Source organism: Pieris brassicae, chromosome 4 (assembly GCF_905147105.1).
Source record: "Pieris brassicae chromosome 4, ilPieBrab1.1, whole genome shotgun sequence".
NCBI lineage: Eukaryota > Metazoa > Arthropoda > Insecta > Lepidoptera > Pieridae > Pieris > Pieris brassicae.
Genome location: NC_059668.1, coordinates 18,416,333 through 18,441,592, shown reverse-complemented (window position 1 = coordinate 18,441,592; position 25,260 = coordinate 18,416,333). Strand labels below are relative to the sequence as shown.

Genomic DNA, 25,260 nt, shown 5'->3' with positions numbered 1-25,260 from the left:
AATACACCCCGAAAGTCACGAAAATTGTTGGTACACTAATCCATCGTACGTGTCACGTGGGGCCTATTCAAACGCCAATCCATTGATTTCGTTAATATAAGCATCGGTAATGATTTCGAGCGACTTAATTTGCTTTATCTTTTATTCAAACTCAGATTTATGGGCACAGTGGAATGACACACTTTAACGTAAAGTATTTGCACTGAGGCCTACGTACCATGTTAAGTACATTACTACGAGTGTTTTTTTATTGTCAATGGGAAGTCAAATTTCATTTGAATCAGTCGTTTATAAATTTTCAAGTCAGTATTGATACCAAAAAAAAAAGGTTTTCTGTAGTAAAGAATATTAAGCTTTTTTTGCACTATCATTGTAATTTGGCAAACTATAAATTGTATGTATGACACGCTGTCACTATGTGGGAAATTGTAATGGCACCGTTGCGATGTATATGTCGCAGTAAAGTAGTTGAATCAGAGAGTTAATTGAATCTCTAGACAGTTATTTAAATGTCCATATTCAATCAAGTCGCTAGCATTTTGATTTAAATAAAGCGTCGAAAACGTTTAACTATCTGTCTGACTTTCGGCCAGCATGTTGATTAACAATGTAAAACAAGACTCCGCCATGATTATTTCATTTGTTATTGTTATTTCGGTGTGATCGTGAAGAACTGAGAGCTTGGAAATTCCGTGTTTTGTTTTATTGTAAATGGTTAGGTTAGGTTAGTCTTGTTGCCTAGGAACGTTTAGGAAACTCGTTAAACGTTTCGTTCACTCACTTGTCTGACGGAACTTTAGCGATTTGATTGAACAATATTTTTTTAATTATACAGGGCATATATATGCCCTATAAGTTATTCTTCTCTGAGGTGTTCTAATCCCAACTGCGCTCGGTCTGTCTCAAACATGCTAACTCCTATCCGTATCTCCGTCCGTATAGCGTATCCTCGCTTTATTGCTTATAGAAAGCGATATGTAAGATCAAAACTAGCTAGCCATTCACATGCAAACAGAACACTTATCAAACATTTGCCACAGACACATAAGAAAGAGACTCGGAAAGTCGCGCCATTGGCATACAAAATTTAGTACATAAATCTATTTTTTGATGTGACTAAGTCGCTGAATTTACCTGAAGATTTTGGCATATATAAGCGGATTCCACTGATAGTATACGTAAACAGTATGGATTAAATCATTTGGGCCTTGGGCCCGCATCAGACTCGTAACTCAGCCGCTTCTTGACTTTTACTGTTGTAGTAAACGAGGTTTAAACTAGATGTTTATATTAATGAAATTCTTGATTGAAATCTCTTTCCTGTAAACTTCATGAGTCAATGTAGGCGTTTTCAGAATACTTTTACGACTTTGTTTAGGTAAACAAAAATTTTAGTGTTTTTAAATGTATGTAACATTAGATCTGGAATTTATTTTAGGGAATGTAGCAGACACAGTTCTGTATCTGTTATGTATATGTAGACATCAAACGATGACGAAACGGAACTGATTTTTAGCTTTAAGGCGCTCTGTGTCTTTTAATCCGAAATACTTGTTGTTACGTCGGAATTGATGTCTAGTTCCTTAGAGGAATGGAAACTCTCATATGAGTTACTAAAGCGATACCAAATTACGTAAATTAGAATTTTGCACAACACATGTAAAATAATAATAAATAAAAGTTGATAAATATAACGAAAATAAATATTAAGTTTGATCTCTGTGGCAGTGCACATTGAATCGACAAATTTGTTAAAAAATATAATTGTTTTTAAAACGTTACCTAAGCCGATAAAGCTATATTAAAAGATAAGGATCGGTTCCCCGACAAACAAATTTTGATTAAAATAAAAATAAAGACCAGTATAAACTACTTTTAAGTTTTAGCAAGTTATTGCTAAAAAATATCAGAAAAGGTTTACTTATAAAACATATTCCATAGACTCAAGAAATAGTTTTAATTTCCAATTGATTAAAAATTCCGTCCGCCCGCGCAAATCGCATTTATCAAACTTTCGTACTGATTACGTTAGCACACTTATTAACAATTAATTTGTCGATAAAATCTTTCTTTTAATTTTTTAAAGCACAATATTACGAATTAGGAATTATTAATGGAATACAGCTATAAGGATTCTATTAAGTAGTAGGTGTAGTTTCTTTTTTTATTGTTCCCGCCCGTTGCCTAATAACTTATGTAACCCACTTTTTTGTTGTTTTTTATATGTATACTATGGTAAAGAAGTGTAAATAAAGAAATAAGTTATAAAGAAATCAATTTAAAAATAATGTGAAGTACGCCCTAGAAAATTCTCTTTTTAAAAACTTTATAGAAATTTTGATTATTTAACTATGATTGGTAGTTTTTATACCTACATAGTTTTATACCGGTAGTGCATTTATGTTTTTATTTAATAACAATAAAAGCTTGAAATGAACACAAAAATATCAATAAAAACTGATTGTACAACATACAAACACAGCATAATACATAAGTGAAAAGTATTTTAAACGTCAAACTTTTGCAAAAATTGTGTAATAATAGTTATTTATTTATTTGCAAGAATATGGTACAAAAATATTATGGTGGTACAATCTAAAGTTCGCAAATTCTGCCACAGAGCGTGCAAATTTGTTTTACATAAAAAAGGTATGATTTTACATAGAAGTTAATCATATAATCATAGTCAATTTTTATGTTATTTTATCACTACACACATATATGATTACGATAACATGTTTCACTCAATTCATTAATAGAAAAAAATCTTTACAAAAGATATTAAGTTTTAAAAATTCTAATAGGAAGATCATTATCAGTTTTGAATGTGTGTTTCTTACATATTTAATTTAAATACATAAACCAAAATCGATAAATAACCAAACATCACATCACTACTTATTAAACGAATGTAAAACAATCGATCAAGAGCGGGTTCCCGGTAATTCTTTAGACGTGTCTAAATTTATTCGAACTAGCTTCGCACTCTGCTTCACTGACAATGAACTCCTATCGAGTAAACAATTGATCGTTCAACACAACCTGGCAGTCGTCTCTCACCGATCGCCGTGGCGGATCGTAAATCGATATTTACCGGTTAGAGAACATCACTAGTTGTAGTAAAAGTCGACTTTTACGACTGTCTGTAATTAGGTACGTATTTGAAATTGATCACTGAAATTTGTTTGGTCATGCTTTACATTCGATAGCACTTGAAGTTATGTTTTTTAAAGTCATTACGAAAAACAATTAAAAATATAGTACCGTAATTCCACTTAAGATTTTTTTATTTATGTTTAAAATCATCTTGATTATACAAAAGGGATTCAGGAAAAAGACCTAGCGTGAACTATATGTCCGTATGTTTTGTATTACAAGACGCTCGAAGTCTGATCTTGGGCGTAGTGCTTAGTCTATGCTAAGTTATAAAAATCGGTAACTTCAGAGAATTGGGATTCTGGCTCCACCAATCGGAAACTCGTGTAATTAAAAATACAGACAATTATTCATAATGTAACGATACAACAAATAAAACTAAAATACTGTTCTAAATAAATTAGTATTTATTCGTTTACAAGTTTGAAATAAACATATCTTTTACTGGTTAAAAATCTATTAACTACTTGAACTTGAAATTATTTTCTCCTTACAGTTCTAAACTCTGAAACATTATAAATTTTGCTAATTCTGTCATTATTTACATCGTTTTGCAAATTTTAATAACATTAAAACTGGCATCACAGATTAGAAAAACAACTTCATACCAAAAATAATAGAAGACGTTAGTATACTTTGACAAGAACATTGTTTCTGAATGCAATACAATTTTAGGCTTAGCCCTGAATTACACCGTTATACCGATTCTGAATAGCCATATATGTATATTTCGAAAAGCATAAACCAGCAAAGGGAAATGAAAAATTGTGTAACTTTATCAAATACATTGTTGCATTACGCATTTTAGGTACATTTTAATATGTAAATACTGTACTATTTAGACGATAAAAGTCTAATAATATTGTGCTGGAAAATATTTGGTTCCGATAGTTCTAAATCGCCTGCAACTCATCGGCCGGAGACGACGTGATATAAACAAACTAAAATAAACTTCATTCACAACGATACCTAAGTGATTGAGTAACAAACACTGATGATAGCACCTGCGTGCGAAATCATGCCGTTCCTATATTAAACGTATTACGGGACGTTTTGAGGAACTTAGACTATTTAGCTGATAGTTTAGGATGCCTTTCCGTTACTGATATTATATATGCTTGAAAACCAAATTTGCGCCTTTATCAACCAGACAACTACAAGTGAAGGATTGTCAGTGTTGATATTCTCTCTCTTTAATCGGCAGCTCATGTCTGAGCGTTGTAGTCAGCAAGGAAGCATCTGGAGCGAACAATCTGTTCACACCGGTTTCTTTCCAGCGCCTCTCTTATGAGATACACTGTCATAAGAGAGGCGCTGGCGCAGTTTTGATGACGATGAGTCTTTTACTTGATCGGTCAACCTGGTTGGCGGCCATGTGATCTTTTACCTTCTATGTATATATATATATATATACCACGATTAGTTTCTCCAAGTTCTCATCGACTATGCGCATTGTTTGACCGAAATAAGATACAATTGCTATTTGCCAATTGCAATAAGCTGTAGGTAGACAAGCGAGTTCGTATGCGGAGTTGGGTCAGGATCGATGAATTGGTGCGCAGAATTGATATTAGGAATACAATTAAAATAACTAATTTATATTTAGATCAATATAATAATTTGATTGTACTATAAGGATATAGTGTAGTAGCTTGTGTAAGATATAATATCATAAGAAAAAGGCTTAATACTTGCTTTTGTTTTTATTATTATTGTTTATTTACTTTTTATTGTTAATGTCATGTTATGTATGTGTAATCTTTTTAGTTTAGTTTGTTTTTTGTTCCTGTTTAGTTTTGTCTTAATAACTGTGTATAACATGTATTTTTGCACTTCTTGCCTATCTTATGTAATTTAATACATTTTTTTTCTTTACTCACAGTGGAAGAGATCGCTCGAAAGCGATAAGGCCGCCAGCTGCCCTCCTTTTGATTTAATTATGTTCATTTTTTTTATATTGTAATGTAACGAAGTGTTATTAAATAAAATAAATAAATACTTGTCTTTATTATAAAACAATAAAGGACAGCATATAACGATTAGTTTCAGATTTCATATTTAAATTTATAATTAGTCAAAATATAATATATATACAGAAGTTTAAATGATTTTATAACTCAGCTTGTTATAAATAATTAAAACAAAATAAATTAACAAATTGAATATTTTTCTACTTTTATAATTGTATTATTATACGTAATCTAAACAAGAACTAAATCTCTTCAGGGCGTCTGGCAGCGCAGTGATCCTGGACCCTCGCATGGTCTGCAAGAAGAACCGACGTCCTAGAGGCCGGTTGGCGCAGATCTGTCGCAACGAGACTGGTCTACTTAAGGAGATCACCCGAGGTGTGTCCCTTGGGGCCAGCGAGTGCGCGCACCAGTTCAGGAATCGAAGGTGGAATTGTACGACCCAGAGGCGCAGCATGAGGAAAATATTGATGAGAGGTAACGAAGAACTAAAATAAATATTCTTTGCCTTTAGTCGATAATGCTTTTTATAGGAATCGAACCACAATATATGTGTAAATAGAACGAAACAGATTTATAGTTAGAAACTTGATAATGTTGACAGTATCGTGGGGCGCGAATTTACTGCCTTACTGGCTTTGTGGGTTTGATTTCCGTCGAAGGAATCTTAAAGAAGAGCAAGTATTTATAGTGTGTTTGTGTACATAGAAAGACTTTAACGAACAAACCCACGATTTCGGGGTTGAGCCCTAACGCTTAACGCAAGCTGCAATCTTCTAAGCCATTTATTATTATTTTCCTGCTTAACATTCACTGTAAATTTAATGAATTCACGGTCTAATGGTGACTAATAATAGAACCACTATTTCGTCAATAAATTTCAACTAAAAAATTGTTAACTAACTCGACAATTAAGCGAGAACATTAGCAGAAAATCGATTTTGGCATTCATGACTAAAAATCGATAAATTATGCGAGAATCAACTCTTTAGGACTAATCGAATTAGAGATAGTTATTCGTTTTAACACAATTCGCATTCCTTTGTCCGTGTTAATAAAATCGGCAGGTAGCGATGCTTCGGCAAATTTAACAATATCTTAAATGGTGATGAACTCATCGGGACGATAAATCTATTGGAATTTTTTTATCGTATTGCAATAAATGTTATTGATAAGATGATATTCCGATATAACAAATTATACACTTTATTCCTTCTAATTAGATTCTAGATATGAATCACTATTTTAATGTTATAATCCTTTTAATTTTTTTGTATTTATTTTTGATGAATTTCGTTGATATTTTTATCGAGTGATTGTTAGAATTTTACGCATACAGAAAAGACACATACATAAGTTTCAAACACTTTTATACAGTATTCACCCGCGTGACCGTCTCAATTCCAGAACAATATTAAGGCGAGCTCATAGTTCCTGAGTTTGGCCCTGACGTCTCCTATACAATATATTTAAAATATTAGGATTGAGTGCTTTCTTAATTCATTAGTGCAAATTAAGTGGTATTTGTCAAAACGTGAACGAATATATGCAACTGTATAAATTATTATTTTTTAACCTTTTTCGATATAATCCAAATATATTGTGCGACGAGTCGTTCGAAATGTCATCACGTTTTGCTATCAAACATTTGCTAATGTAAAATACATTAATTAAGTGTTTTATTGTTCGAAACGATAGCTTAATCCTTTTTTATTCATCCTTTTTGGACATTTAGGCAAAACAAGAATTTGGTTACTGTTCTGTTTTTTAATTCTTTTTAGCAATTATAAAATGATTGATATTGTGTATTAAGAGACTTTTATTTTAAATGGATTTAATAATTTAAATATAAACGATTATGCGTACAAGTTTACAGTAGGACTAATTACCGATGCTAAGTGGTTGGTATGGCTCTATGATCCTGGTTTAGGTTGGAAAATATATATTAAACTTTAGCTGGATTTGTTCTTTTTTTTCTCAAACCAGGCGTTGTGATGCCTAAGTATGGAAAGATCTGAAATGTCCCCAAATACTCAGTACTACACATTTGTTTTTTAGTAATTTGCTTGTAGACAGTGAACAAATTAGGTTAAAAGCCTATAAATTGATGCGAGGAGCTCTGGGTGGCTGCAGGATACTGAGTTGAATTAGTCCCGGTTTTTTATCACACGCTGACATGAAACCTGGTACAGGGTGTTCTTGATTCGAGAAATATTAAATTAAGCAATTTATGAATGACCTTTGGTCGTGTTTGCTTTTATGTAATACTTTGCATTGCAAGCACTGGGGATGCTTTTTACACGGGCCGGGCAGGTATTTCTCGGGCTGTTGTTGATGAGTGCCGGAACAAACTTGTGTCTGAAGTCGAAACTCTTTTACGTGGAGTCTCGGACTGGGGTAGACTAAATCTAGTCCAATTTAACCCCAAGAAGACACAAGTATGCGCATTTTCCGCTAAAAAAACTCCCTTTGTCGCTACTCCCCTCTTTGAAGGCACTCTCCTTAAAGCCTCAGCTAACTTCGGAATATTGGGCGTTGACATATCGAATAACGTCCAGTTTCGTGGTCATTTGGAAGGGAAGGCTAAATTAGCCTCCAAAAAGCTTGGTGTGCTCAGCAAGGCGAGACGGTACTTCACTCCAGGCCACCGCTTGCAACTCTATAAAGCGCAAATTCGGCCCCACATGGAATACTGTTCTCACCTCTGGGCGGGAGCTCCCCAGTACCAGCTCCTTCCACTTGACCGTATTCAACGAAGAGCGGTTCGAATCGTCGACGACCAATCACTTTCCGTGTGGCTTGATCCCTTGGCGTTGCGAAGAGATGTTGGGTCCCTCTGCATCTTCTACCGCATTTACCATGGGGAGTGTTCAGAAGAGTAATTCGGTCTAATACCCGCAGCTGAGTTTCAATATCGGACGTCAAGGCAAAATACAAAATACCATCCGTATCACCTCGACGTCCGTCGTTCCACAACTGAGCGTTTTCTAAGGCAGCACCACCACCACTATGTGGAACCAGCTGCCCACTAAAGTATTTCCGAACCAATTCGACTTAGGGTCCTTCAAGAAAAGAGCGTACGAATTCTTGAAAGGCCGGCAACGCACTTGCGAGCCTTCTGGCAATGTGAGTGTCCATGGTCGGCGGTATCACTTCACATCAGGTGAGCCTCTTGCCCGTTTGCCTGCTATTACATAAAAAAAAATGATTTCGATTTCTTCCAACGGGCGAAGCCGAATGAAATTTTATCCTATTTGTGGGGAAATATGTTCGCATACCCTACTGGGATGCGACTGCCTCGTGGTGGAGGGTTATGTGGGACTTCTAAAACCCCACCAGCAATCGCCCTATGCAGGACAGTAACAGCGTAGCCTTGTCAGCATTCCACCATCTGTATCACATCGGCCTGGTTTAAACGTAAATTTATCCGACTCAATGTCTGATATCTTCTAAAAGCCACTTTATTTATGTGTATGTGTGCATAGGATGATATGCTAGTTAATGCAAGTCTTTATATTGTGTTAAGGTGAGGCGTTTCCATGTATGCAATACAACTGATAACGATGCAAGATGCAAATGTCGGCGTGTGTCAGGGAACTATAATTTTTCGTTATATCCTATATAGTTGTCTCACTTTGATCTGCAGCTCATGTCTGAGCGTCGTTGTCAGTAATAAAGTATATGGAGCGGACTATCTGTTTTCACCAGATACTATCCAGCGCCTCTCTTATGACAGTGTACAGTTTTGAGGACGACGAGTCTTTACTTGATCGGTCCATCTGGTCAGTGAACGACCACGTGATATTTTGCCTTCTGTGTTACCAACCACAACCAGTTTCTTTAAGTTCTAATCACCTCTGCGCATTGTATAGCCGTTCTTGTAATCAAATAAAACACCCTATATAGGCGACGAGTCGTTAATTGGTTCCTTTCATTAGTAACTTGGTGCATTCCTCACTTTGTCCTTTTTTCTGTGTCAAAATGTTATCAATGAATAAGGATTTAATTTTTACTTAAATAAATTTATCTTTGTATTCTTACTGTCGAGTGAACACGAGGCGTATACTTAATTATAATATTTGATTTTAATACTCGATATAAAATACTTATCACCTCATTATCGCTTTGACTGAAATGTAGAATATGTAATGAGATATTTATAAATTACTAGAAGACCCGACATAAGTTGAACACGCGTCTTAAATAAAAATACATCCAATTATAAATCTAAATCATCCTCTTGGACAAACAAGAGATCGGTCAGTTTAAGAAGATTTATAAATTAAAATAAGTTCGGATATCATAACATGTTTGAACACTTCTCTGGCTGTAAAGAATATTTGCGAAGTGTTGGGTTTTTTGAATAAAATTTTAAAAGGCACAGCCTACTTAGAAAAAATGACGGCACTGGAATGTTTCAAGAATTTTGAAGATATAGTAGTTATTATTATTATATTAATTATAATATACAGAATTATAGCCCAAATTTTCTCAAAGAGTATTATAAAACTACAATACAATTAAAACGTTAATACTATTACCAGAGTACATTTTACTATTATCATCTCGAAGAACGTATTTAAATTAAAATTATTTTATATAATATTTCAAGGCATGTGTACTTTCTATGAATAATACTGCATGGTGATATTTAAGTGATTTAGCGCACACATTACTTTACGGTAAAATAAACACTTAAGTCACTAGACAATTATTTTAACTCTATGGACTCCCGTGAAATTATTTTGAGTTTATTTTTTATTTTACTTAATATTTTTTACTGTAGTTTATAATAGTATTATACTTATACTTATTAAGTATTTTAACACAGCGAGGAAATGCTTCCCGCGTTAAAGGTTCCACAGACGCCAACCTTTTCAAATTTGCTTTAATTTCCTTTTTAAATTATTTTTATTATTTCTATATATTTTAGATATATATTTGATTGTTAAGCTTAGGCTTTAATAAACATTAACTTATACTATTTAACGGTATGACGGTAATAAATTTACAATTAAATAGGCCAGTCTCGAACTTCCAATGACATACTATGAAGCTTTATTTTCTGATGAAATCCCTTAAACTAATCAATGGTTCATGTGGTGACATCCGGGCAAGACTACTAAAACCTTCACATACACCGATAATCAAGTAGTAAATAAACACAGACCCAAACCCACTGAGGTTACTAGTTTGTCAAGAATCCGAGATCATAAAAAAAAAAACGAGTACACCAAATTCCGTGGTACACGCCAGGAGTAAATCAAATCGTAAATTGCCGCCTTATCTTCCTAGACGCTGCGACCAATTTCCACTTATACAAAACAGTCTAATTAAGCAATAAACAAACCCACAAACACGGACTCCCAAAATATTAGGATCACGTACTAATCTCGGCGGACCATTAAGTGTCGACAGGTCGAAAGTACCACGGGATCACATAAAGATACCAGCCGATAACCCTACTACTGGTACCGGACCTCACACGTACCCACCTCGGGCCATAAATACCCAGGAATGGCTTCATATCGACAAAAAACTCGGCGATAAATTTGGCGCCCCAAACACGTAAATGTTCTTAATTATAGTGTAATATCCGGAGTTTTTCTTATATCTAATCTGTTCACTCATATGGTTGCTCCCATGCAGCCTCTTGTAGATACTGCTCTTAATTTTATATTGATTACTAATTCGACTTTCGATTCGATGGTTCAATATGTTTTTGAATGTTAATTATAACCGAATGGGTGGAATGCAACTTGATACTTCGTTTTATTAAGACCTAACGAATATGGATATTAATAAAATGTTCAACTTATTCAACGTTCGTTGAGTGTGTGACGTAATAATACTAAAGCAATATTACAACTGTAATAACCGAATTTCCTTATATTTTAGAACAAATAGACAAATTACTTACGACTTCCAATTTAGCAAAATCGTGGTCTTCAATTTTCTTGAAATTCTCTAAATCAAATAGAAAAAAAGTTTACCAATAGCACATAGAATATTTCATAACAAAAACTAATTTGAATGTCCCTCACGATCATAATAGTGTTGAAGTTTATGTGTCTTTAAAACACGCTTATTATTTAAGAGCTATAACATTAATTATACGTATTAAATAAGACGTGTAGCTGCATATCCATAATCATAATTTAATGTCCACTAACGCAACGCGCCTGTCCTTTACATGACTTAACTAGTAAAGGGAAGTTAACTGGACAAACCACTAAGCGAAGTCGCGTCGTCTCTAGATGCATTGAGCACTAATTATTCCTATTAAACGGGCACAATTCATTCAAATTAGCCATTGGACGTCCCTTGAATAAATTCGCGTTTTTGTGCGGCTGAATGACGGTGCCCCTTCCGGTGGGTGGTTGCTGTCACAACACGCAATGCGCGTCGCAGACGCACGGCACCGCATAATGAGACGTTTACTCGCATTAGCTAAAGAAATTGACAAGTGAACAATAGCGGGCTGAGAGGAAAAAGGAACGCGAAAACAGCAGAAAGAGCCGGACAGTGTTGTATCGTATTACTCGACGTAAAATATCTGGGGGAAAGGAATGAGAAACGATCGTTCAATTTAAATACAGGTAGACGCGACGGGAGCGTTCGCGTGCGTTCGGTAGCGTGAGAATTCGCTTTATTCGGCGACAGCGGGCCCGTTGCAGTGCCTGTATAGGACGTCGATAAATCAGGTGCACGATGTGACCGCTCAACGCTCGTATATCGGGCAGAAGAGGCCACAATGGCTGCGCGCTGACAAGCTGACACTGACGCAATTGCCTGGAGTCCCCCATCTACCATGTCACACGACAGTCGAAACGCTTACCCCCCGCTCACCCCAGACCTGTATTTATTGCGCTAAATATTTGAATTAATCAGATGAGATAAAATGCTCGTGTTCGTTCAAACATTCCGATGCGGTCGCTGTGACAACTCGATGTATTGTCCTGGTATTAAACTGATCCTCTTTGAAGAAGTCATCTGTTCTCTTTTTATAGAGCTACGCTTGGATTATTTAAGTCGTTATATTTGACGATTTATGTGGCATAAATAAGCTTAACCGTGTGTCATAAAAATGTAACCTTAATTCAATTTTTAGGGTTGAAAATAAACGAAGTATTGTTTCCTTAGAGCATATAAACGCTTGTTAAGTTAAGGTTTTAGCTCGGGATAAACCTAGTTTTACATGAATCTTTCATATAAAACTAGGTTAACTATCGTTTTTAGAATCGCTTATCCGTGTACACAAAGAAGGTACTGTCAATATTATTTTACCCTATGACAACGCAATAATATTATACTTTTTTATAGCGATGTAAGTTACCTATGTATTATGTTTGACCCTTATTATAATTCACATAGGAAGCTATGTAAACGTACATTCAGAACTATAATATATCATTTAGCTGGTAAAAATGTACGAACGAACGCTTTATGAAGGCACCGCGCCACAATCGCGTAGGTAGTTCAGCATACATGTTTATGACAGTGGTTTTGCCCGACACCCGATACCCTGCATCTTGGCAGGTCTAGGAAAAACCAAGTCCCATGTTTTACTCTACATAACATATGAACTTGTTATTACGTGCAGGAATTTCCATATAAGCGAGAATAGAAATACCTTTGATATATTATTTCGTACAATATATAAATAATTACGCTACAACGCTTACGATTCGGTACCCGTGCATAAACAAAATCTTTGATGAAACTATTCACATAGAAACTAGAATATAATCACAACTTCCATAAAAGTTAATAATTGCCTGGAATGCAGGAGAGATACTTTATCTCAGGGAATTACAATAAATAAATACAAGAGTTAACAGCAAAGGGCAGACAAGTGTCGCTTGATGTTATATCAAATCTGAGATTCCTGGAGGGGGTGTGAACGCTCAATTTAAAGTCGCCACAGACGAGCGATCGTTATCAAAAGCGGGTTTCAGTTATCACTATCTAGCAGAAAATGTTTGGTACAAGGATTGAAAAGGAAGCGAGAAAGACGGACTGGTGGTCTAAATACTACTTCTGCTTGCTATATACTAGTTTTGTGACATAGTCTGTTTTGTAAATCAAGCTACAAAGCAGCTTGTGAAAGTATTTTACTGTTTTATGAACATTTAAAGTCACAAGTGACTGAACTGACTTGAAATAATAGCAAGCGAAACACTTAAATGGTGTAGATTGGTTTTCAAGTCATTTGCCATTTAAAAGTACATAGTTTGTTATTTAATATATTTTTTTTGCTACAAGCAGACAAATTTATTAATCCAAATTATAAACTGAATTGGTTTTTATGCTATTTACATTTGATTTAAGAATTGTTTCGGTAATGTGTTGTCAGAACCTCGCTAGGAGTGCAATAAAAACGTTATGAAAATCGCCCAGTACAATACTTTGGAGCGCACTCTTAAACGAAATTAAAATTGCAAAATCCAAGCAATTTCACTTATGGCCTGCAAGATCATCTTGGCCGCTCCGAGTCTTATCTACTCAATTTGACGTACACTGAGGTATTCGCACTCCGCTTATATCAATATAATTTATGTCGCTATTGGAATTGATTAATGTTGTAATTGGCCCTTTTAAAATACGATCATTAAAGCCCTGAAAGTTGTAACGAGTTATTAAGTGTAATTATATGTGATTCATACTGGTGGATGTGTCGGCGGCCACAAAGTTGCCCTCGTCGTCAATTGGCGGACAAATCAAATTTTATCTGAGAGGAAACTGGTGCGGGACCTAAATCTTTGTTTTTGTCACTTGAATTGTGGGATCGTTAATGTTAATTAGCCACTAATTATTATCGCTTTGTTGCATGCAATCGACAAATTTGTTGGTATTCAGCAGCAAACAAGTTGAGTTTTGATTGAATAAATTTTAAACGAGTCACATTGATAAGGTTATATACACAAAGATTTTATGCATTACATTATACATTTGTAAATGATCGATTTATATTCGCGATCCTGTGTCTAGAATATTGTAAAGTTAAAGTTTAAAGTTTTATAAAATTATGTAGCGGCCTTCTTTGTAAAAAGGCATAAAGTATACAATTTCAAAAAAACGTCGAGATTCCTTTAACTTTAAAATTCTCAGGTTTGCAAACAGTTACACAACTGAATATATGAATAATATAAAAATACTTTACATATTTCCCGTACTTCATAAAGGTAGGAAATTTCCTAACAAAGTTTGTCAAACAATTAGACCAGTCTCAATATATAAATGTATATACACCTACAGTAAAAGAAAAGGCACAAAAAACATTTACCACATTTTAATTGACCATTTCAATAAACTCAAAACATTAGTCTTCATCGTCGTCTTTATAGTATTTCAGAGATTGGGCTGATGCTGAATCTTCAAAGACAGACATATAAACAACAATCCCAAAGGTAAAATAGTGAAACAGCATCAACGGATCCATGTTTTTTACATATTTCAAGGAATTACATATACAATATTCCGGATATTGTTGATGATATATGTTTATTTACAATTGTATTTCATCCAATACTTTTAGTATACAAATGACAGAAGAATTCATGTCGTTGCCTTGTGATTTTACTCGATTTTACGAACACCAAAGAGGTTTTTTATCGTTCATGTTTGTGCTACTATCATTGCGTGCTATTCTCAGTGTTGAGAAAGGTCGAACCCCACGTGTATCAATGGATCTCTCGTTTTATGTGCGCAATTAATGCTCAACCTAACTAGAATAAGGAAAACTATGTTTTCCGTGTGAACTGGCATATACAAAGCAAGAGTGTAGTGAATATGTGAATTTGTCTTAAGCAATTTAATTTTAAAAGAAATATATTTTATGTCAAATGTTTCATCTTTTTTACTTCGTTACATTCGTACGATACACTCATTATTTGGCAGACCAAATAATGAGTGTATCGTACGAATGGCCTAAGCGTTAGCCAGCCAGTTTATCAAATGTTGTAACAAACGCTACGGCTGAACATCTTTCAGGCCGTTAGTTTAATGGCGCCGTTTAGTTAATCGGTTAGGTTGTTAACTTAACGGCTGATATATTAAAATGAAATGTCAAGTAATAAGAAATCAAGTTAATTTCAAATAAGCCGTTCAAAACATCATTTTTTATATATATAAAAGTGTTGTTGTACTAAATAAAGATTTAAATTAAGATGGAAGCCAAAAATTACAGTCAAGCCTTTGTATCGACAATGTCTGGAATCCTGTTCTCGCCCTAAACAGTACAGATATTTATTGATTAAATTAAAGTATAATTTTACAATATCTACAAAAACTGTGGCGCACGTGCCTTGATTAACTACATGTCACCGCTGGAAAGACTTGAAGTATTTTGACGCTACAAAAACAGCTGATATTATGGAAGCCGTGTACCAGCAAGTGTGAATCAATTCGAATTTCGAACCATCGATTATTGATCGATTTAAAGATTCGCTGAATAATTCAAGAAGACACGAATAGCGACATTCCGGACGCTCGTGTGCCGAACAAAAAGGTTTGTCGTACTCCCAAATATTACGGCTGGGCGTCGTGGGAGTGTCCCCCATTGGAGTGCATACTTCGGGAGCGGAGACGCTAGAAAAACTGAACGGTTGGTGATGAGAATGTCATGTCCCTCGTTCCCAACGACATATTTGTGAGTCGAGGTCGAGTTTTGCGATAATTACAGCGCATAACGCGGACGGATCGCAGGGAATGCTTCGCTCAGAGCTCACCGCCGGAGATTTATAATGACGGCTGAGTGTCGTTTCCCTGCTGTTCTATTGACAACGAATCGCATTCGCCTGAAAAACCTGATTACTTAAATGTGTTTTAAAAAGCTAAGAGATACTTCTAAAAGTAATGTCATAGTGAAATCATATCCTCAATTGTTTAACTATTATACGTTAATATAATTTATAATTCAATACAAAATCTCTATATGAATTATAGACGCAATTATTTAAATCCTAATTAGTTACATGATTATTATTGAAAGGAAGATTTTGTTTTTTAAAATTTGTTTTTCTACATGAAATAATCCTTGTTAATTGAAAATGCAGCTTTAGGCAAAATCTTTTCAATCCTATGAAATTCTCCAGCTGGAATCCGTTGTCGTCAGTCGAGACCAGTTTTTCCGTCGCGTCTAGCAAGATATTCGGAAATTGACATTCCGTTCATAACTCCTACGGCCGTATCCTTGGGGTTCAGCGAAAAATCAAAGATAAAAATACCATGAAATATCGCAGCGTAAGCGGTGTAATTACAGGTAGAATTCTGCGTCAGGTGGGTGTGCACTCTCGCTTTTTTGTCGCACGTCAATTATATAAATTGTTTGTGCAATAAATTTCTCTGTATCTGTGGACGGGTGGCAGCCGGGCGGAATGCACCCTGGTCCTCGAGAGGCCCAATTAGCATGGCATCGATAGGCGCGATGCTGTCAGCTAACCCCGTATCTAATCTGGATTTAATGAAACGATTGGACCCCTAGATACTTTTCGAAGTGAATCGAAGATTTTTTTTTCTATTGTTCATATCATTGCACAATTGTTACGTTTAATAAGTTTTATACTAGTGAGTAATAATATTAAAAGACATTTTTTTAAACAAAAGAAAAAGTTGATGTAAATAATGTCAGAATTTTGAAACAGGGGGCAAACGGGCAGGAGGCTCATCTTATGATAAATGATACCGCCGCCCATAAACACTCACGCTTGCAAGTGCGTTTCCGGCCTATTAAGATAGATCCTAAATACCTGACATAAATTACCTACATAGACCTGAAATAAATTAAGTATTTTTGTGGAACCATAAGAAATTTCCTGTACTAAATGAACAATTTTTTTTTGTAATGTTTATCCTACAAGCGTGTACAAGCTCATTATCGCGGCATAATCAACTTCTATTCTAAGCTTTGCAGCTTCACTTATATTATCAATATGCTTATATTCGTACAGTTATAAATTCACAATTCTCGCGGTAATGGACGACTATTTTGGTCGATACTTTTTCTCGTTGATTTAAGTTCGTACTTTAATGACAACTACATATTCAGTACATTACAATTTACACATTATTCATGCAACTTGAATATTCATTCGAAGTCAGATGACCCGCCATTAATTGTTATGGCCACGTATACTGCTATTGAGAATTGCAAACAAGATTTTTAATGTTAGTCACAGTGATTATACAGTCGTGGATACGATTTTGGTTTTTATATTAGCTCTCTTAAATATTTAAAGGTTAATTTAGCATTTCTTTTAATGGACTTTTCTGTTAATTAACGTTTTGACGGACAACCGGTTAGTATTGGAGTAGGAGAATAAAAGAGATATAAACCCAAATAAGGTTTGATAGATAAAATACAAATGCAATTAATATATTTTAATTAATACCTCATTAGTTTATTAGGATTTTGGAATGCAGATCACGAGAGCTTGTATTAAAATCCCAGATAAGGCTGTAAACATAAAATGCCTAAACAATTTTTGTCAATCAATTCATATGATAGCCTTTTATATATATATTAGGTGGAACACACCCGCTCCTTGCATGTGACCCTGCGATACTCCAGTGGTGTCCTGCCGTATCCGGTAGATATATGAGATTTATTGAATGATACTTACTCACTTGTCAAACTCATTTCTTTTTAACTTCTGATACTTTTATACTTGAACGGAAATCTTAAAATAAATTGAAGATAAAATAGTCGATTGCCAGCGGAACTAATGTACCGTGTAAATCTTACGATATTTATGGATCGAACTCTTTAATTCGTGAAACTCATCTGCGAGCGACGCAGTCACAACGAGCGTGTGAATATTGATTTTTGGGTCAACAACTTCACGTTGTAATTTATTTTATGTTAACATTCAGTTGACTCCATATCTAATTCACAAATGTCGCTTATATGCGTGACAGTTATTGTGTTAAATTAACGACTATTCTAGGAATGGTGTATGAAATATTATCTTGTAATGTCATGTTAAAAATTAAGACGTAACTTACTAAGATTGAATACAATTGTAATTTAATAGAATTATACTGTTAATGACCACTTTATTACACTTGAAATTGACAATTATTGTTCCAGATACGAGAGAGACAGGGTTCGTAAATGCAATCACCGCAGCGGGAGTGACATATGCCATTACTCGGGCGTGCACAGCGGGCTCATTGCTCGAATGTTCATGCGAAAAGGTATGAAGAGACCAAATGAAATAATTATGTTGTTGTATGTACACTTGGAATATTTCTCCGTAACACGATTTACGCTGATTAATTATCATGTATAACCGTAGATCTGAGGTTTAGAAAACGTAATCCTCAATTAATTTAGGCTTTTTTCTGTCCGTTTTCTGCTACATAAACACTTTATCATAATTTTGATTATAATACATGGACATAAAATAATTTTAAGTCTGCTACTCTGTTTGTGTTTGTAGGAAGTACCAAAGCCCCGCCGTGGTCGCGTACCAGCTATACCCCTTCCCCCTGCGCCCGCGCAGACAGATAGGTGGCAATGGGGAGGCTGCAGCGACAATGTACGCTTTGGGTTGCAGAAGTCTAGAGAATTTATGGATAGTCGATATAGGAAAAAAAGCGACATAAAAACTCTGATCAAACTACATAATCACAACGCTGGGAGGTTGGTTAGTAAGCATTTAATTAACTTTTAATGTGTGTGTATTTTTTTTCTTATCCAGAATTCTAAAGGGTCTTCACCGGTTTAAGTCAGCATTAAAATCCGACTCACAATTTTATTTACATTGAAAAAAATAGTCTAAACATTTCCTCTTATAGCCAAAGCCATTTGCTTTTATTTCTATGTCCAGGCAATCAAGTCCAACATGAGAGTGGAATGTAAGTGTCATGGTCTTTCCGGTTCCTGTACACTAAGGACCTGCTGGTGGAGGATGCCCACTTTCAGAGAAATTGGCGATCGACTTAGGGATAAATTTGAAGGAGCTGCAAAGGTAAATTTCTGAGGCTTTTTTTACAATCGTTCTTTACACAAACCAATAGAAAAGGGAAATATGTCATGAAATATGCTACGGGATAAGAGACCTGGGTAAAAACCGAGTTAAGCATAATCTTTTGGTTACATTAAAATAGAATGCAATATGTGGGAATAACAAAGATTTGTAAACTGGAACAAAAACCTTTAGATACACCATTAAGAAAAATTAGTACGAAACATCTCAAGGCCGTATTTTGGCCCAACTAGTTTTTTTAATATACGTAAATTACCTCCCAGATGCTTTACACCAGAACAGCATACTCTTTGCTGATGAAACGACACTGAAACTAAACTACTATAAAAATTAAAAACGAACAAGATTTAAAAAATATCTTTATTAAATTTCTCGTCGACGCCATCAATTGTTTGAAATTTATTTGATTACCAAAACTATCATAATTTTTTTCAGACATAACTTAAAAAATGCAAATAGATTTACAATATAATAACAATATACTAGACATAATGAACGAGTGCGTAGTTTTGGATATAACACTGGATACATTTTGTAATTGGAAACGACATATTGAAAAATTACAGAACAAAATACACAGCTTCGTTTATGTGTACTTATGTAGGACTAAGGGAAACTGTTCACCATAATTCATCATTCATGATGTATCATCTATACTTAGATATGGTAATAGAATTTGGGGATGTTTAATCGAAGTAAATAGGGTATTTAAGGCTCGGGAAAATGTATTAGAGCAATTACTGGAGTCTGTATACCTTTGCTTATATACAAAATTTTACCAAAACCATTCAAAGATCTCCCTAACTTTTTAAAAATTGACTTAGTGCACTACAATAGAAAAAAAATATTCTATTAATAATTATGAAACATTATAATAAATATTAATTTGAAACGCAATAATATGTAAAAATTGACATAATGATACGACTCAAATGTAATCATAACTTCTATTTAAAATTCTACGTTTTAAGACCAATACGTCATTATGTCTGGCAGAATATGCTAATATTATATTGGACCATAATAACATTTTTGTATCATATACTTGCACATAAATTATTATTATTATTAAGAAATTAGGAAATTATGACCATATATGTATGTATAAATGATCATAACAATATAAAAATAAAACGCATATCTGTTTAACAGGTGATAGGCAGCAACGATGGTGAAAGCTTCATGCCAGAGAGCTCAAACATAAAGAAACCTGGTAAAAAAGATTTAATATATGCTGAAGAATCACCAGATTTTTGTTCGCCAAACATGAAGACTGGATCTCTTGGGACCCATGGACGACAATGTAATATAAGTTCAGCGGGTACAGACAGTTGTGACCAGCTCTGTTGCAGACGAGGATATGTTGAAAGCACGATTAGAGAGACTGAAAATTGTAACTGTCAATTTAAATGGTGTTGCGAAGTTATATGTGAAACGTGTTACGTAAAACGTGACATACAAACATGCTTATAATGTGATAGATAATTAATGTATTAAATAAATAATTTTAATTTGTAGAAGTTTATTTTATTTCAATCTCTACAAATAAAACATTTTCGGGACATTAAGTGTTCTCTTCAGTACCAAAATCGGATAAGTCCAAGAAGGTTTGACGTTTTTCATTTTTCTTTCCTTTTAATGCTGTGTTATCTACAGTTTCGTTAGCTTCTAATCGCTCTTCAGTTTTTTGACTGTCTTCCTTTAAAACGTCGTCAACACTTTCTTCTATTTCCTCTTCTGCATCCTTTCCAAAGTCTTCTGTTTCTTTATTTTCAGGTTCTTCTATTTCCTCTTCTGCATCCTTTCCAACCTCTTCTGTTTCTTTATTTTCAGGTTCTTCTATTTCTTCTTCTTCATCATTGTCATTATTATCCATAACAGTTTCTGATGTTGTTATATTTTTATTTGTTTGACTATTATCTTCATCAACGTGGCTATTAACATCGTCGCCCTCGGGAGCTTCTTTTGGTAGTCCTAAATATTTATTAGGTTTATTCCTTGGTTTACCTTCAGTTAGTCTATTTTCGCGGTAATTACTGAAGTTAGATCCCGGATTAAACATTTTACTACATTGAGGGAGATGAGCTCTGGCTGTCTTTTTAGAAATAAAGTTGTATACCATTTTAATTTTTTTTATATCAATAGAACTAAAATCTTTTTTAAATCCAATCTCTAAGTTTGATTTGCTGTCATCCTGTGAAAATAAAATAAACTTAGTCAATAATAATGACATAAAATTGAGAAGTCAGATATAATTTACCTTTGGTATAAGAGTTGCTCTACCGTTAACAGTGAATTTATGAGAATCGTAATGTCCAGCGCTTTTAAAGTCATACTCCAGGTCATGAAACAACCATTCATCATCTTTAAATTTTTTAAATAAATATTTCTTGTCTGAAAGTATTTTTTATGTAAAATGCGACCTTTAATCTTTTAATGGCGTTACATTTGTTTAGAATACAATGTAAGATTACTCCCAGTGTAATAAAACGAATAAAAATAAAAAGTTTAATAATTATTATGCTTTACAGATGCACATACCCAATGACAACTAGTTTTCTTGATGTCATTTGGTTATGATCGTGTTTTGTTAAATGTACTTGTATGTACTTACTAGGGATTACATTATTCATTTTAGTCTCAATAAAATCATCACGATCAGGGGAATTGTGTTGTGGTGGAACACCAACAAGCATCAATAATACCTCCATCATTCCATAGTTGATTATACAGTCGTAACCAAGAAGGACTTTCTGTAAACATCTAATACTATTTTCTGGCCTATTTCATTTAAATGTTTCTCGTTAATATTAATTTATAAGGAATAAAAAAGACAATATGAAAACGTGTCTCTCGTTGTTATTTTTAAAACATACACAGGAATTGAATTAAATTGAATGAAAATCAGATTCAATTATTTTATCCTTCTTTCAATTAGAGTAATCCTACATTCCAATAATTACCTGAACTCCATCATTGGTAAAGCTATGAAAAGATTGATTAATACATTCAAGCACGCCCTGTCGGTTTATGAAGAAGACCCATCTGCTGTCATCTTTAGGTGGACTTGGCAGCTCCAGGAACTGAAGGCCAGTCATACGACTGGTATGCTCAAGGAAAGCCCGAATTGTATCTCTTAAAACTTTATCTGTGAGAAGGTATCTTTAAAATAGGTTAAACTAATTAGAACAATCTACACATACGCACATTGTTTCGGAATGTGAATTACTATTTGATCATATATCTGCAATAGCAACACTAAGCAAGAAACATATTATATAACAAAGGTATACGCACAATGGGCCAAATAGTTGTCTAAGTGCGGAAACTGAATCCACACGACAACATATATAACCTCTCTAAAGTAGGCAAAGTAGTCTAAGGTAGGCTAGTAGTAGTAGGTAGCCTCCACAGAAAATCATAGTTATTTTGGATGAGAAACTTTCTCACGCCAAACATATATTATTTATATATTTTAGACAAACTGAGTGTCATCTTAAGTTAAGCGAAACCCGCTCTCAGACATTTACATCACGTAAACGTTTGTTAATGCTTTTACCTTTTCTTTTTTTGGAGCATTATTTCATATAATCTTAATATAATATTTATAAATTAAAAATCAGGCCAAACCGAATGAAAAATCGTCTATGTAATATGGTATTATCCCTTTCGGCCAAATATGAAACTTTTTGATTTCCCGCTCGTCCAAATTGAAGCCTGGTTCCTCTTTGTCATCAAGAGGAGTTTCTTCTACACTTTGTTTATGATCAGTAACAGCGTTTTCTCTTCTTAAATTACTTAGGAATTTTATAGCTCCATTTACTGACGTTTCTAAAAAGTGACTTGATAATGGCGTGTGAAAAGGGGCTAGTTTAGATTTCTAGCGAAATTATAATCAGACACAATACAGAAAATCGTCAATGAAAAAGACTAAGATTTTACAACATCGAGATCGCTAATCGCTCGTATTTCAAATACGGTATGATATTTTTCCAAACTATGAATATTAATAAAAAAACTTCGTAACATACAAATGTGTAAGTACAGTTTCTCAATGTATATCTAATGGGAATCCTATTAGTAATATAGTTTAGTTATTATATTATATTTTTTAAGGTTTTTAGTTTTAGGTTCATTTAACAATACGTTATAAAATATATTTTAAAATTATGTAATGGAAATAAGTGTTGCAAAATCCCTCAGTATGCTTATTCTGTGCGAATTTTACATACCCTTTAAAAATCCGATGTACAATCCAAACAGTACTAATCTTAAAAGTGTGTAGCGCATTCTAACAACACGCGCATCTCAAAGTATTGTAAACCTTTTATTGCAATTTTATTATTAAATAAATACATAAACGCATATCGAAGTTGAGTTTTAATGCAAAAATGAAATAAAATCGAAATTGATGTTGCAATAAAGTCTTATGTTTTTGCCAGATATTGCCTATTACACTTGTAAGTGAGGTTACACAATGTTGTGTGATTATACCGGAGCCCTAGGAGCCTTGAACTTCTTCATATATGCCATAGACAAAGATAAAATAAATAAGTTATAATTCTTAAGATAGCGAGTTACAATTCTTGGTATCCTTAAAAAAAATTTTAAACGGGGGAAAACGGGCAGGAGGCGCGCCCATAGACACTCTCAATGCCAGAGGGCTCACGGGTGCGTTGTCGGCCTTTTAAACGTTGTTTTTATTATCTGTTTTGATTTGGTTACGTTGTATGATTTTTTGTGATTTTGTGATTGAACATTTCGCTTAGGATTTTTTTTTCTAATTGCTATTCAGTCACGCTTTAAAGTGAACTAAAAAAACATACCAGCTCAACTTAATTAGTATCTGGTTATACGGAACCACTGATTCGGTTTTCAAACCAAATAATAACCAAAAAATACCTCACAAAGGACACTTTAAGATACCTATTAGGAAAATCATTTATTTTAACAACTACTTAAGCGTTACATATTTTAAACCTAAAGTCCTTTTGCGTGAAAAATTATTCACGCTCTTTCAGATTCAGCGAAGCCATCCGTATCACTTATGACAGATTTCTTAGTTCATAAACATAAATTTTCCTGAGCTCGATACTCGTGAGAATACGCTTGAGGCACAACCGACCACCAACACACAGTTTTCACTTTCGACATAACACCCGCATTGAAAAAACGACTTTAATTTGTTGTAATCTAGTTCATAATCGCGCCGCAGATAAATGCTCTATTTGAAATAAAGCCGTTTCAGAAAATTGCATGCTATCAAATGCCCTATGTTTGCGTTTGCAATAAAATGAAATTGTTGTTATGAATTATGACAGGTGAATGTATCATTTTTGATATAATGTAATATAATATAATGAATGTAGTTTTGAAGCGAAATCGCATAATGGATTGTAAAATTTTTGAAGATAATACTTTCATACTAACATTTTTGTTACCTTCTTTATTTTTATATAGCGCTTATTATTTATTACCCTATGTTTAGCCGACACATCTCTGCATCGCTATTTTTCATATAAATGTCTGTATCTTCTAATCTGAACTGTTTTTATCAAAGATTAGTTAAAGGTAACCTAAATGGTCCGTTGGGCTACTAAAGCGATATCTTATGATACATTTAAATACCAGATTTAAAGATCATTGCAAATATACTTGTTTTGCGCCTTTCACATTTCATGACCACAATATCTTCATGTCAGTAATATTGAAGCTATATTTATTTTAACTGTAACATTTTAATTGGGTCCAATCCAGTGAAAGATATTAGATTATATGTTTATTATTTGCAATGTATAAATAAAGTGTTGGGTTGAATTGTTCTAGCGCTTCTATTGCCTAACACTTAGGTGCATTTTACAATAACCAATAACTTCAGATAATGTCAGTCAATCTCGCTTTGCCAATACTAGTCACGTAATATAATCGATCTAGATATGAATATGTGTACCCCGTGCCCAACTGATAGTTAGGCTGTATAGAACGAGCGCTATGTCGGCCCACAACAACAACAACTTCTCGGCCCTTCTAACAATGTGAGTGTCCATGGGCAGCGGCATCATCATTGCCCCCTGTTTTATAAAAAATACAACTGATATTTCTTATTATTTAAGAAACATATCATATTTAACAGAAATTAAATT

The 25,260-nt window shown here is 34.1% G+C and overlaps 2 protein-coding genes across 5 annotated transcripts in view; one reads left to right on the top strand and one right to left on the bottom strand.

Moving 5' to 3' along the window:
- LOC123708790 (protein Wnt-6) overlaps positions 1–20,634 on the top strand; it is a 32,641-nt gene extending 12,007 nt beyond the window's left edge. Inside the window, exons 1-6 of one of the 3 annotated variants that reach the window (XM_045659680.1) lie at positions 2,520–2,649; positions 5,383–5,603; positions 18,217–18,323; positions 18,569–18,775; positions 18,959–19,099; positions 20,270–20,634. In XM_045659680.1, coding sequence (XP_045515636.1) covers positions 5,417–5,603; positions 18,217–18,323; positions 18,569–18,775; positions 18,959–19,099; positions 20,270–20,590 — 963 coding nt within the window. In that variant the 5' untranslated portion in view covers positions 2,520–2,649; positions 5,383–5,416 and the 3' untranslated portion in view covers positions 20,591–20,634. Of the gene's footprint in view, positions 1–2,519; positions 2,650–5,382; positions 5,604–18,216; positions 18,324–18,568; positions 18,776–18,958; positions 19,100–20,269 lie in introns of those variants that run through there. The other 2 variants (XM_045659677.1, XM_045659681.1) reach the window with 2 other exon arrangements.
- On the bottom strand, positions 20,608–23,511 carry LOC123708789. Of its 2 annotated transcripts, none has more exons than XM_045659676.1 (6): positions 23,350–23,511; positions 22,748–22,948; positions 22,081–22,279; positions 21,732–21,870; positions 21,378–21,511; positions 20,608–21,311 (listed from the first exon to the last, which is right to left on the bottom strand). In XM_045659676.1, exons 3-6 carry the CDS (start codon positions 22,213–22,215, stop codon positions 20,682–20,684), a joined length of 1,038 nt encoding a protein of 345 aa, XP_045515632.1. In that variant the 5' UTR covers positions 22,216–22,279; positions 22,748–22,948; positions 23,350–23,511; the 3' UTR covers positions 20,608–20,681. The 2 variants fall into 2 exon arrangements, with proteins under 2 accessions (XP_045515632.1, XP_045515631.1); XM_045659675.1 differs by having other exon boundaries at positions 20,609–21,311; positions 22,081–22,265.
- Between the last annotated feature and the right edge of the window lie 1,749 nt (positions 23,512–25,260).